General features: G+C 41.2%; 1 protein-coding gene and 2 long non-coding RNA genes across 3 annotated transcripts; all 3 read right to left on the bottom strand.

Annotated features, from left to right (window-relative positions):
* Positions 1-5159: 5159 nt before the first annotated feature.
* On the bottom strand, positions 5160-6154 carry LOC136241238 (uncharacterized). The gene is made up of 3 exons (XR_010694218.1): positions 5545-6154; positions 5442-5494; positions 5160-5383 (listed from the first exon to the last, which is right to left on the bottom strand). It is a non-coding gene; the product is annotated as an uncharacterized lncRNA (long non-coding RNA).
* A 516-nt stretch (positions 6155-6670) lies between these two features.
* On the bottom strand, positions 6671-8042 carry LOC136241239 (uncharacterized). The gene is made up of 4 exons (XR_010694219.1): positions 7976-8042; positions 7242-7759; positions 7077-7183; positions 6671-6774 (listed from the first exon to the last, which is right to left on the bottom strand). It is a non-coding gene; the product is annotated as an uncharacterized lncRNA (long non-coding RNA).
* A 2458-nt stretch (positions 8043-10500) lies between these two features.
* Positions 10501-13419, bottom strand: LOC136241295 (uncharacterized). Its single transcript, XM_066032491.1, has one exon. It carries the CDS (start codon positions 13417-13419, stop codon positions 10501-10503), a length of 2919 nt encoding a protein of 972 aa, XP_065888563.1.
* Between the last annotated feature and the right edge of the window lie 41 nt (positions 13420-13460).

Genomic DNA, 13460 nt, shown 5'->3' with positions numbered 1-13460 from the left:
TGTGTATGTGTCCGTGTGTGCATGTGTGGGTGTGTGTGTGTATGTGTCCGTGTGTGTATCAGTGTATGTGTATGTGTGTGCATGCATGTGCGCAAGTGTGTGTGTATGAATTGGGTGTCTAATTTTTTTTTTGTGTATTTCAATGTATATTTCTGTGTAAAGATTTAGTGGAAGCTAATTAAAGTCTATATGAGAGAAGCAACCATCAAGCTGCTTAGTCATAAAATTTTGACATAGGCACTGGGAACTTATGAACTATGGCAACTACTTAGTTGTGATGAGAGTTAACAAGGGGAAAATCCCTGCAGAATTTTAGTGATGTGGAGGCTCCTGAAATTGATAATCAGGGCACTGGTCATGGCCCAATTGAAAACAAAATTAAAGGTAGTACACATTATGGATCCACCTTGATAATCAGGAAACTTGTCCATGGTTCTATTTGTATATATAAGTGTATATACACCTGTGAAATCAGAACATGGACACCTTGATAACACTATTGTTTAATCTATATTATTTAGTTCCACTGCAGTGCTGTCATGTCCTTGTCAGCACATTGTAATTTAAGGAGTGCATTGTGATTGAGATACTATACAACACCATGTATGACGGGGTTCAGCATCCACACATGTCACTGCTAAGGTATGCTATCTTTATAATTAATGGGGCCTTTTTAATGAAACCACCTCATTATATGGCCAGGCCCACACATAAATAAGCATACTTGATGACCTCCACCTCATTATAGTGACTATGTCAAGTAGGTCCCAAACATAGCTAAGGTGTACATGACCTCATTAATAAGACCATCTCATCATATTGACCATGTCAAGTAGGTCCCAAACATAGCTAAGGTGTACTTCAGAAAGTGTACTTCATGTGCTTCATTAATAAGACCACCCTCATTAGAGTGATTATGTCAATTAAGTCCCAAACATAGCTAAGGTGTACTTCATGACTTCATTAATAGGACCACCCTCATTAGAGTGATCATGTCAAGTAGGTCCCAACATACAGAGGTTGGTTGTTTGTGACTACGTAGCCAATGGAATTTGAACAACAAATTTGAATTCTGCAAAGAGTCAACTTTATTGGCTATTGCTGCACATGTGCAATGTAGTTGTGGACAGCTATCCTGAAGATAATTTGTGACCAGCTAATAGGCTTGAGTCAATTATGCCTATTATGCTCGAGAGCTGACTTGTTTTATTAGAGTATATCTGCATTTCCCGACTGCTGTATTAGAGTAAGTGACTGCTCTATTAGAGTATTTTGATCTTATTTCCATAAAGTGTGTCAAGAAATATTGTTAAAATAATAACACTGCAAGGTTTTTGATATGAAATACAGTAATAATGTGCAGTGTGTTCATGTTGTGCAGTATTTTGGGTGCGCGCATTGCGTGTTTTAATTAAAATTCTTGAAAATTGTCCTATTATGCTGGCATAATGCTTGATGCTTTTGCTAGCCTATTATGCTCAAAATTATGTTGGCATATTTGGTGCAAGCCTACCAGCTAAGCAAAACAATTTTTGGAGAGGGGAGGGGGTTGGCAAATTCTATTATTACTATTGAAATAAACTGGATAAAAAATATGCATGTCTCATAAAAATTGTGTGCATAATTTAATTGCTTTGATATGCAACTGAAATCAATAAAGTCTATATGCCATTGGACTTGCCTGTTCAGGAAGTGTAAGAAAATCTTGTGTCATGTTCATGCAGTTAAAGCCTTAAAGGTACGTGATTATGGGCAGTTATTACCATTGTCTGATCGTTAGAATGCATGCATGGTCTTATTCTTTGTGCACACAAAAATATAGAAAAAAGCACTTATATACCTTGATGGATTTGCCAGTTAATGGTGAACAGCTTTAGCCAGTCCCATCTTATAGCTTGTTTCAGTCATGGGTTATGATTAATTAATTAAGCACTTGTAACTTCTTGCTGTTCCAACTAACTCCAAGACTATGACTAAAAACTTAGGCTGTCCACTCTCTTTCATTACTATCAATAACAGAGAAGCAATAAAATGGAATTTGAGGAATGATAGATTCTTTTGCTCATCTGGTCACATTTTAGTGTAGATGTACTTCATGAGTTTGGTCCCAAATGTGATTTCTTTCACTACTCATTGTAACAGTACATAATTATAGAAAGTTCCCAGCCCAGAAGACAAGATGCCACCACCATGAAGTTTTGAGACTCTCCAACTACCAGTTCACCCTTCATTACCTCAACTGGAGGGGGACTCTGTGCGATTTTGCAGTTTGACACTCATTTTTATGTTATAAACTCAGTGGCGGATCCAGGGGGGGGGGGGGCACAGGGGGCACATGCCCCCCCTCCCTTAAAAAAATGTATATAAGATCGAGATACTCTAATAGAGCAGTCAATCACCAATCACTCTAATAAAGCAGTCACAGTGTTCATGAGGAAGTGTAGCTTACTTAGGAAGCTATAAATAGGATTTTATTTTACATAACATACGTGATATAATATATTTGGTAAAGGATAACTAGCTATTATTGTTGTGACCTTTTTTTTTTTTTTTTTTTGCTCTTCAACTTTTTTTCAGCAAGGTGCCCCCCCTCTTTCCAGACTCTGGATCCGCCCCTGAAACTCTTAGTTGTATAAACACTGTACCACACACAATTGTCATAATATCTCATAAATCCTTTTAATATAATACAAAAATGTGACCGGATTTGACAAAACCCGGCTTCGACGCACAAACTAATATTTTGCGTAAAAAGCAAAACAAAAAAAATCGCAATTTAAAAAAAAACTCATTTTAATACACCAATGCATTGATACTTATTAAACGCATCTTGCTCTGAAGTTTCAACTTATTTAAGCATACATAGAGCGAGTTAGGCTGTGTTGCTGGTGGACGCCTCCAATGCCTTTAACTCGCTGAACAGTTTGGTGGCTCTACACAACATCAGACAACTGTGCCCGCCACTTTCCACTATTCTGATCAATATTTATAGGTCTCCAGCCTCTTTGCTTGTTTCTGGGGAGGTTATTTTATCAGAGGAGGGTACTACACAGGGAGACCCACTAGCTATGCCTATGTATGCCCTTGCTACAGTGCCTTTAATCAATCAACTTCATGGGACAGTGGACCAGGTCTGGTATGCTGATGATGCTTGTGCTTGTGGCAGTATACAGGACTTGCTCATCTGGTGGAACCAGCTCTGTATTAAGGGACCTGCTTTTGGCTATTTTGTGAATGCTCCTAAAACTTGGTTAGTTTCTAAGGAAAGGTTCCATTCAATTGCTACTACTCTGTTCTCAGATACTGATGTTCAAATTACTTCCGCGGGCCGTCCCTACCTTGGGGCTGCCATTGGTTCAAACGCTTATGTCCAGGAATTTGTGAGGGACAAGGTTGTTGGTTGGTCAGCAGAGATTACATGGCTTGCCAAGTTCGCACAAGTTCAGCTGCATGCTGCTTATTCCGCTCTCACTCATGGCTTGTCAAGCCATTGGCTCTACCTTTGTCGCACTACTCCAAACATATCAGAGGCTTTACAACCCCTTGAGGACAACATCCGGCTGGTACTTATCCCTACTTTGATGGGTTGCTCTCCACCAAATGACACAATCCGTAAATTATTTGCCCTTCCACCTCGATATGGTGGTTTGGGTATCATAAACCCAACTCTTATTGCAGCTGAGGAGTATTCAGCCTCGTGTCACATTACTGAGCCTCTTTCACAATTCATTCTGGACCGGGGTATCAATTCCGCTATTGTTAAAACAGAACAGCTATCTCGCAAGTCCGCAATCCGCAATTCCAAATCTTCCAACTATTCGGATAGATCTTCCAGTTTGCGTACCCACTTAGATCCCTCCTCTCAACGCGCTTTAGATCTAGCCTCAACCAAAGGGGCCTCCAACTGGCTTACCACCCGGCCCCTACAGGAACATGGCTTTGCACTGCATAAGTCGGCGTTTCACGATGCCATGGCACTACGTTATGGGTGGTCTCCTCAGCGGACTCCTGCTCACTGTGCATGTGGGACTTCCTTTTCAGTGGAGCATGCTTTATCCTGTCCCAAGGGTGGCTTACCTTCTATCCGATACAATGAGATCAGAGATCTAACTGCTACCCTGTTGACTGAAGTATGCTCTCAGGTAGCTGTTGAACCAGAGCTCCAGCCGGTTTCACAGCAGGACTACCCTGCTTCTGCCAATATCCAAGATGGTGCCCGCCTTGACATCGCCATGAATGGTTTTTGGGGTGGAAGAAGTGAAAGATGTTTTGTGGATGTGTGGGTGTTCAACCCTCTGGCTGCTTCTAATGCGTCCTCATCACTGGCCTCCTGTTATCGGAGGCACGAGAACATTAAGAAACGTGCGTATGCTCAGAGAATTCGTGAGGAGGAGCATGCCTCTTTTACCCCCCTGGTAATGTCTGCCTCTGGTGGTCTGGCTCATGAGGCTTCTGTTTTTTATCAACGCTTGGCTCATCAACTTTCAAACAAGTGGGGCGATGATTATTCTGTTGTCATGGGGTGGTTAAGGTGCTGTCTATCTTTTTCTCTCTTGCGGTCCTCCATACAATGCATCCGCGGAGCCCGCTCATCCATCGGTCACTATGTTAAGACTCCCCCAATTGTGGAGCTGATTCGGGCAGAGTCTCAGTTTGCCGTGGACTAAGAAAGTCCCGGTTTGTCCAGCACAGGCCATTTATGTGCTGGGGGTGGTAGGCAAGGGCAGTCCATCAAGCCCGGGTTAAAAAAAAATAAAAAGTTATAACAGAATAAGCTGTACCTTACACGGAAGAACACGGATGGCGAACAAATCGATCGGTCTGTCTTCTCGGCGGGAAGATAGGCCATGGCTGCTAGAAGCATCGCTTCTATTCTTCACACACTCACCAGCGAAGAATACGTTCGCTCAGAGAACAGTGACAGCAATGAAATAGAGGCGCTTATTGCTGAATATTTCACCGGAAATGACGAAGTGACGGATGATGATGAAACAGAAAGTAAAGCGGAAACACTAGAGAGAGGTGTAAATTATTGTAATTTTGGTGATGAAAGCAATTCCGATGAAGAGGTGGAGAGACTTAAACAGATGCCACCTTCATACAATGAAGCAGTGTACAATGACGATGAAAATGCATTCTCCGACAGAGGTAAAACATAGTTAAGATTGACACAAAAAATTAATTAAAATTCAAGTAAATAAGTAATGGAAAAACTGATTAGTGTATAATAGTCCGTGTATACTAATAGAATTGTTTGAAGATGATGACAGCCTTGTGCCATTGGTGGTGAATGAAGTACTTGCTGAAACCACAGCTGTGGTAACTCCACCTCATAATGAAGAAACTCCATCACTTGTAGCCATCGATCGTGAGCCATCCATACCTAGCAACATTCCAGAATCACGTGACGTAGCAAAATGTAGGAAGTATGTTGAACGTACTTGTAAGTGTGACTTGGTAGAACCTGATGGCAGTCCTTGCAGCACTTTGTTCCCTATTGAGCACTACATACAAACACGTGCACAAGCAAACTTTTTAACTCACGATGAGCTTGACTTAGTCCTCTTGGGGCAAATCGAGTCAGCAGTCTTACTGACACCAACAGTCATTGATGGTCGCCACAGTAATACAACAGAAAGGAGTAGAGTAACAATGAAATACAAACACCACGGTATGACAATTTGTCGGAAAACTTTCCTCTTCCTACATGCAGTTGGTAAAGATCGGCACCAAAACCTTAAGCAGCACTACATTAAGAATGGACTAGAGACACGTGTTCACAAAAACACCAAACGGGCACCAAAGCATTCATTCCCATATTCAACAAAGAAGTACATGGTGAAATTTTTACAAAACTATGCTGAGGAAAATGCCTTGTTACTTCCAGGAAGGATTCCAGGGTATAAAAGAGATGATATAAAACTCCTTCCATCAAGTCGCAGCAAACGGGTATGGGTAAAGTTTACACAAATGTCATTTGTCAATTACAGTGGAACCATGGAAACGGTTACCTTTGAACCAAAAAAATTGGCAAAAGGCAGGTGGCTTGTCTAGACAGATTGATAGGGTATAAAATTCTCTCTTGGGATTTGAAATTTAGACAGGTGGTGTTTCTATACAGGTGACCGCCAAAAGCTGGTTCCACTGTACATAACTGCTCACCCGTTTATTTTGAACATCACAGACCATCTGGGAGTTTTATCAGGAGTCATGTAGATCAGCTGGAATGCAGGTAGTGGCATATACCACATTTTGTGCGTACTGGAGGTTAGGGCTGGGCGGTATTGGAGTTTTGCTTCATGATATATCATGCAGAAATATATCACGATATTACTATTTATCGCGGTTATTAAAGATGACTGCTATATTAGAGTAGCTGACTGCTTTATTAGGGTATCTCGATCCTAGCTGACTGTTCTATTAGAGTATCTCGATCTTTGTAAAAAAAAATTGACTAGCTAGTACTAGGTCCTTGTTTGCAGTAGTATCACGTGATTATTTGAGGTGTATTATAACAACCTTAAGGGCTTAATAAGCTGTCACAAACACTAAAAATCGTAATAATATTGATATCGTGATATTATTGTTTCACCGAAATCTACGCGATACAGATATTGTTTCATTGCAATACCGCGGTATTACTATAATACCGAGAAACCGCCCAGCCCTACTGGAGGTCACTCCTTCCATTCATTGTTGTTGGTAAGCCAATGAGTGATTTGTGCTGGACCTGCCAACAGAATAACACCATGATCCTGAAGACTGTAAACAGACCTACCAGTGAAAAAAGCAATGTGAGTAAATCACAATGTTAGTCTTACAGTGACCTACTGTATACTTTGCACACACAACAGGTATTAAAAACAGCTGAAAACCAACTGACATTGGTTGCATTAGAAAGGACATTTTACAAGGAGATCTGCCAAAAAGCTCACACAAATTTAAAGGAATTTGGGGATAACTTTCAGCCTCCACCATTTGGGACTGTCAGCAGGCCATTGCTACTATCAACAACAGTACACCATAGTTTTGATATGGCTCAGCAGGTACTGGTGTTAGGTATGAACAATGCTCACCATTCTCCAAACAGGTCCATTATCCTAGTGATCCTATGCAGCCCGGGCCATTTATTTTCTCACTCCCCGTAAATGCGCCATATTTGGCGTCTGCTGTGAGGCAATACCTAGACAAGTAAGTACATACCAGCATTATAAACAACAGTGATTAATTATGTCTCATACCAAGTTAACTATCTCATTGACGAGGCATTCAATGTTGGTAAGGGGTCCAATGCTACCATCTCGATGCTTCACCATTACCTTGAGACACATAGTTTTGGTGAGACCCACCTACATTTGCATGCTAATAATTGTTGTGGCCAGAACAAGAATCGGTACATGATGGAATATTTACTGTGGAGAGTGATGACGGGGCTACATGTGGAAATAACCATATCATTCTTGCTTGTAGGTCACACAAAATTCTCATCCGATTGGTGCTTCGGCCTTTTCAAACGACTGTTTAAAAGGAAAAAGGTAAGCACCTTGGAGGAGATAGCTGGAGTTGTGCACCGGTTAGCCACAGTCAATCACCCTCAGCTAGTTGGCAGTTATGATGGCACCTCTTCCGTATTGTTATACAACTGGACATAGCTTCTTTGATACCAAGACGACGGCACTGAAGGGCATCACTAAATTCCATCATTTTAGATTTTCAGCACAACATCATGGATCAGTTTTTGTAAAAACCTCCAGCGACACTGTTGAGAAAGAAATCAATCTTCTGAGTGACAAAACTTGGAAGCCAGCACAATACCAGTTGCCAGCAGTGATCGACCCACCAGGACTTTCACTTGAACGGCAGTGGTACGTCTACAACAAAATAAGAGAGTTTTGCTCAGAGGAAGCACGAGACCTGGTGTCTCCTCAGCCAAGTACTCCCTTAAAATAGCTTGTAACACTTATGTATTATTTACCTTTCACTGTATTCCTGTAATAGACAGTAGTCACCCATTGTATCGCATTAAGATAAACACCTGTAAAACAAGTTGATGTGCTACTTCTAAAAACCAGGTGCCATGCAGCTAGCTAACTCATCTGGAATAACTATAGACAGTATATACTACTATGAATTAACCACTATGTATTACTATTTTACAATAGGGTAGTTTGGGTTGTGCAATAATATAATTAGCTATTTCTCGTATTTCGTAATTCATGAAATATTCGTAATTCGTTCAATTACGTTGCTATGCACTGCTAAGGAAGCGTTTGTTAAATAAACCGCTTTTACCAACATATTACGCACAAAACTATCTTCTAAACTGTTTTATAGTGTGACTAACGTGTTTTTCCCCACAGATTCTCTCGACAAAGCCTCAAAGCTACTCTTCATTTTCGTTCGCGTACGTAAGGGATACGCCCCCTTTCAACTCGAAGCGATAGGCTATTCCTGGCAGTGTACGAGGCCTGCACCGCTGTTTTTCAGTTGCTAAATGCCTGAAAACCTCAAGGGGAAGGTAGTCTGAGGAAAGTCACCACACCCGTATTTCAGTCCGCCGAAAAGAAACCACCTCAGAGCAAAGTTCACCTGTGCAAAAGTTTAATACAGACTTCATTTCACTTTTACTTCTTACTGCTTTTACCGTTATTAAAGGATTTTGCTCACGTGGGTGCGTACGGACAAAATAGGTAGATAGGGATAGTTATAAAAACCGGAATCGAAACGGGAAACGAAACGAAACGAAATCAGCCTACAGTCTAGTGGAGGACAATCACTATATTATGCACAGTTACACTATAATATATGCACGCACTACCTGTTTATGCATCAAGCAAGACTCCAGGTGGAAGATTTTTCTGCACGGCGCTTATCGATTATTATTATTATTATTGGGGGTACAGGTAAGGAGGCAAAACCTGTAAAAACCTGATCTAAACAATCAAACTACTACAAAAATAACTGTACAATATCATACTGGTAATCATAATAAAATCTATCTAGGTGTGTCTTAAACAAATTGGTTGAATGAACATTAACTGAGTCATATGGGAGTCCATTCCAACCATTTATAATTCTTACTGAATAAAAGTGACGGCGTGGCAAGCAGGTAGCGTGTGGTTTGTAGATTAGAGATATTAAACGCCTGCTCCTATCCGAGGGTCTGGGGACCCGCTGGGGACTCTACAATAGAAAAGTTCTGTGCTTGGGTAGGCGAGCGTTGATTGTCCCTTGACCACTTACATAAGAGGTGTGCCATAATAGCCACAGATGGCTTCATCCCTCTCTTAAAGGCATGGCTTCATGCAGCCAATCATTACCGTAAACGGTTTGTAATGATCAAGTAGTTATTGCTCTTATGAAAGTGGTCAAGGAACAACCAACGCTCACCTACCCAAGCACAGAACTTTTCTATTGTAGAGTCCCCAGCGGGTCCCCAGACCCTCGGATAGGAGCAGGCGTTTAATATCTCTAATCGATAAGCGCTGTGCAGAAAAATCTTCCACCTGGAGTCTTGCTTGATGCATAAACAGGTAGTGCGTGCATATATTATAGTGTAACTGTGCAAAATATAGTGATTGTCCTCCACTAGACTGTAGGCTGATTTCGTTTCGTTTCGTTTCCCGTTTCTATTCCGGTTTTTATAACTACCCGGTAGATAGATAGGTACACACACACACTTTTACGAAAACAATTTCAGTAAACCAGGCGCACGCCCACAGCCGGCCGAATGGTGATATAACTTCACAATCACGTTGCAGGAAAGACACAATGAAGTAACTTCTATATAAAGCGCGTCGTCCAAAACAGGCTTCATTAATAAACTCATGATAATCCTAACCTTTAAGGACATCAAGGTGAAGCGCCCTTACTTGATACACTTCTTGATAGAACGATTCATTCATCACTTCGCCCAAACTTGTATCCTTTCTACCTCACGTGTTACAAAATCACGTGTTGCTGAGCTCTGCATAATTACGGTTTTCATCGGAGTCACGAATGGCGATTTGTCGAAGCGGCTGTCAACGATTTGTCAACTTCACGTATGCGGAAAAGCCTGAAAGTAAGTTTTTATTATTGTACACAATGTATGACGGCTTGTATTGAAGTTTTTTTGTTTTTTTTGAAACCATCAGAATAATGATGAAATGACAAAATTACATACAGAACCTCGGACACATGCGACTACAAAGATAAGATCCGCGTAGGCATGGCAAGGATACATACAAAAATAATTAACTACAAAACTTAACTTAAAGTGTCCAGGTTGGATTACTACGTGCATAAAAGATTCTCTGAGAGGAAGTTATAGCCACAGCAGCTGCTCTATCAAGCAATGCTTTCGTCTTGGAAAAACTCAGATTTGAAACTCTTTTCATAGATGTTACTGTCTCTGTAAGGTAATGGCCAAGGCAACCAATTCCAACTGTGTGGTAATGACTAACAAAACCCAAGCTCAGCAATAATTTGCAGATATTCTGGCTTCTCCTGCTTACGTTCTCATGCAGCAGAAAGGTCAGCACGAGAATTAAATGGGCAGGTAAGTTCCAGAAGTACAACAGATTTCATTTCTGCATTATATATAACAATGTCAGGTCGGTGAGAACACACTAGTACAGCAGGGGGAATGGTGGCAGGAGGAGAGTCAGACGCACGTTTGCCATCCAAATCAGCAAATATTTCTACATTATCCAAACAAGCTTGCAACTCAGACATCAAACATAATAAAACAGCATCATGACGAAAAGTAAACCTGCCTTGCTGCAAAGCCACAGGACACCCATTTAGCACATGGTGACAAGTTGGACGAGGTGACAAACAAAGTGAACAAGTTGCACCAGTTTGTATATGCCAGCGACGTAAATTTAACGGAGTTGGTAATGTATCTGATGAAGCTCGCAGCACAAACGAAAGCTGGCCTGGATGAAAACCCAACAGGAGTCGATTCCACAGCTTAGAGTCAGCTTCCAGAACAGCACTTGATTCAAATTTACATTGAACAGAGAGAGTGTCCAGCTTCTCTTTGCATAGTGTCAATTCTCTAGAAATGGCAAGGTGTTTGCTAGCTGTGTAGAGCTTGCGAGCCGTAGGAATAGAGTCCAGTTGAGCTCTGGCTTCATTGAGTAACTCCTGATGAGAACTGTTAATCTGGAGGAAATTGGAGGAAAGATCCACTTGTAAGGCCAACTCCTTAATCATCGGATCTGATGAGGAGGAGATGTTGGCAAGTAAACTAAGTTTACACTGCTTTGAAATTGAACGCACACTAGGACAGCAAACACCTGGATAGTTCAAGATCACACGAGTGGCACTGCGAGGTAAACAGAGCCAACGTTTCAGGTATTTAGTAGCTAGATTTTCCATTTTATTGATAGTGGATGGTCCAACACTATCAACAGTGAGATGGAATCTGATGATTGAGAGAACATAATTCCTATAAATCCATACTTGGTACTCAGGTCTTAATGGCAAACTATCAACTTTCTGTATAAGGTCAGAGAACCTAGCAAACATAGCTTTGCCAGAAGCACTTTTGGTAGCATGAGCAGAAACTCCAATCAACTTCCCCAAAAATTTGGTCGGGCCATCTAAGATAGTTTTGGTAGTACCACCAGATAGAGTTATTCCACAAGAACAAAATTTTGTGCCATCAAACAATAAGGAAACACATTTAGATGGCTTCAGTTTTAAGCCAACATCACCAGCTTTCGAGTCTATTTCAGTTAGCACTTTAGTGTGAACTTCTTTAGATGTAGAGATTAAAGTTGCATCATCGGCATATGCCTTGGTAGAATGTTCTGAAGATGTAGCGGTCTTAAGCTCTGATTTCCATCGAAGTTTCAACTGTTTAGGTCCTGTTGACAGTGAAACAAACCGAGCTGAATGCTTGTTACAGGGTAGCCATTCAACTTCTTCAAGCAAGACAATTTCAGAAACAATCACTGAAGAAGTATCATCATAGACTACTTTACATGAACCATCCAGGCTGTATTCACTAACTTGTGCCTTGTACCACCCCGGGAGTTCATCACCTGGTTCCAACCATTTAATGTAAATATATGCTCCAACTGGAGGGAGGTCGGAAGAGTTAGGGATCGACAACTGAAAAAGGAAACCATGGCCTTTGTTCAAATCTTCTGCTAACTTCAGTAGAGGATTAAACGTGAGAATAAATATTATGGGAGACATAGTGTCTCCTTGAAACACTCCACGGCGAATAGAAATTGGTGGAGTCGTCCACTGATGGCATTGAATAGTAGCAGACAAATGTGAGTAAACAGATTTAATGTATGAAACATATGGAGCTGGGACCTGAACTCCTTCCAACATGTCAAATATGTACTGGTGAGGGACAGACCCAAATGCATTCTGAAGGTCAATAAATGTCATCATCAACGGTGATTTAGAGGAGATAGCCTTTTCTATGATGTTAGAAACAGAATAAATGTGTTCAAAAATTCCAGGAAACCTGGAGATAAAGCCCTTTTGTACAGATGTATCAATAACATTGTTAGTAATAAGATAATGCTCCAGTCGCTGACTAATGATCTTGTGGAACAATTTACCCACCACGGAGGTAAGAGCAATTGGCCTGAAGTTCTTAGGGTCATCTGTAGCATTCTGCTTATACAATAACTTAATCCTAGCAGCAGACCACATAGGTGGAGAAGTTTTAGATTTTAACAGCTTATTAAATAATGTGGCTAGAAAATGGTGAGACGCTGGTAAATTCTTGAGGTGGAAATATGTGATGTTGTCAGGACCTGGAGATGACTTAGCTGAGCAGCGGCCAAGGGTTCCCTTGACAATTCCAGGAGTAATGGCAGAATCATTAAATGGCACATTGAAGGAATCTGGAAGACTCTTTAGTACCCACTCAGGGAGACCAGTGTAAGAGACACTGCCTTCAGCATAGGTTTCAGTAAAATATCCAACTGCAGTGGACATAGGAAAAGTAGGCTCACACGAGTCCTTGGATGGAAAACACTGATCATGGGCATATGCCCAAGGGTTCTGTCGAAAACGTCTCTCATTTCGAAGTACTTTCCTGTCGTTCTCAAACTTTCGAAAACAGCGGAGGCTTTTATTGTGAGCACGCATCACGGTCAAGAATGATCTAGGATTGGTGGATAACTGATGACGGTGATTACGTTTCATAGCGGCCAGTTCAGAAACGGTAGACTCAATTTTCCTTACACGATGCTTTCCATGATGGCCGTGGGAGCGTAAAACATCAAATTCTAATAAGAGCTCATTCAGTATCTCAGAAAATCTTAATGCTGCAGTTCCAGAATCACAAATCTCGTTGCTAAGGTTAAAGTGAAGATCATTCAACCTTTGGCGAAGTTGTTCATCAATAATAGTCCAGTCAGGAGAAGTGGCACATTGCCAGGGGGGAGTAGCGCTACGCGTGCGCATCACGTTTTTCGCATTCAATGCATTATCGTACGGTTTTCAAA

Source organism: Dysidea avara, chromosome 12 (assembly GCF_963678975.1).
Source record: "Dysidea avara chromosome 12, odDysAvar1.4, whole genome shotgun sequence".
In the NCBI taxonomy this organism is placed as follows: Eukaryota; Metazoa; Porifera; class Demospongiae; order Dictyoceratida; family Dysideidae; genus Dysidea; species Dysidea avara.
The sequence above is the reverse complement of the archived record's forward strand: the minus strand, read 5'-3'. Positions and strand labels throughout refer to the sequence as shown.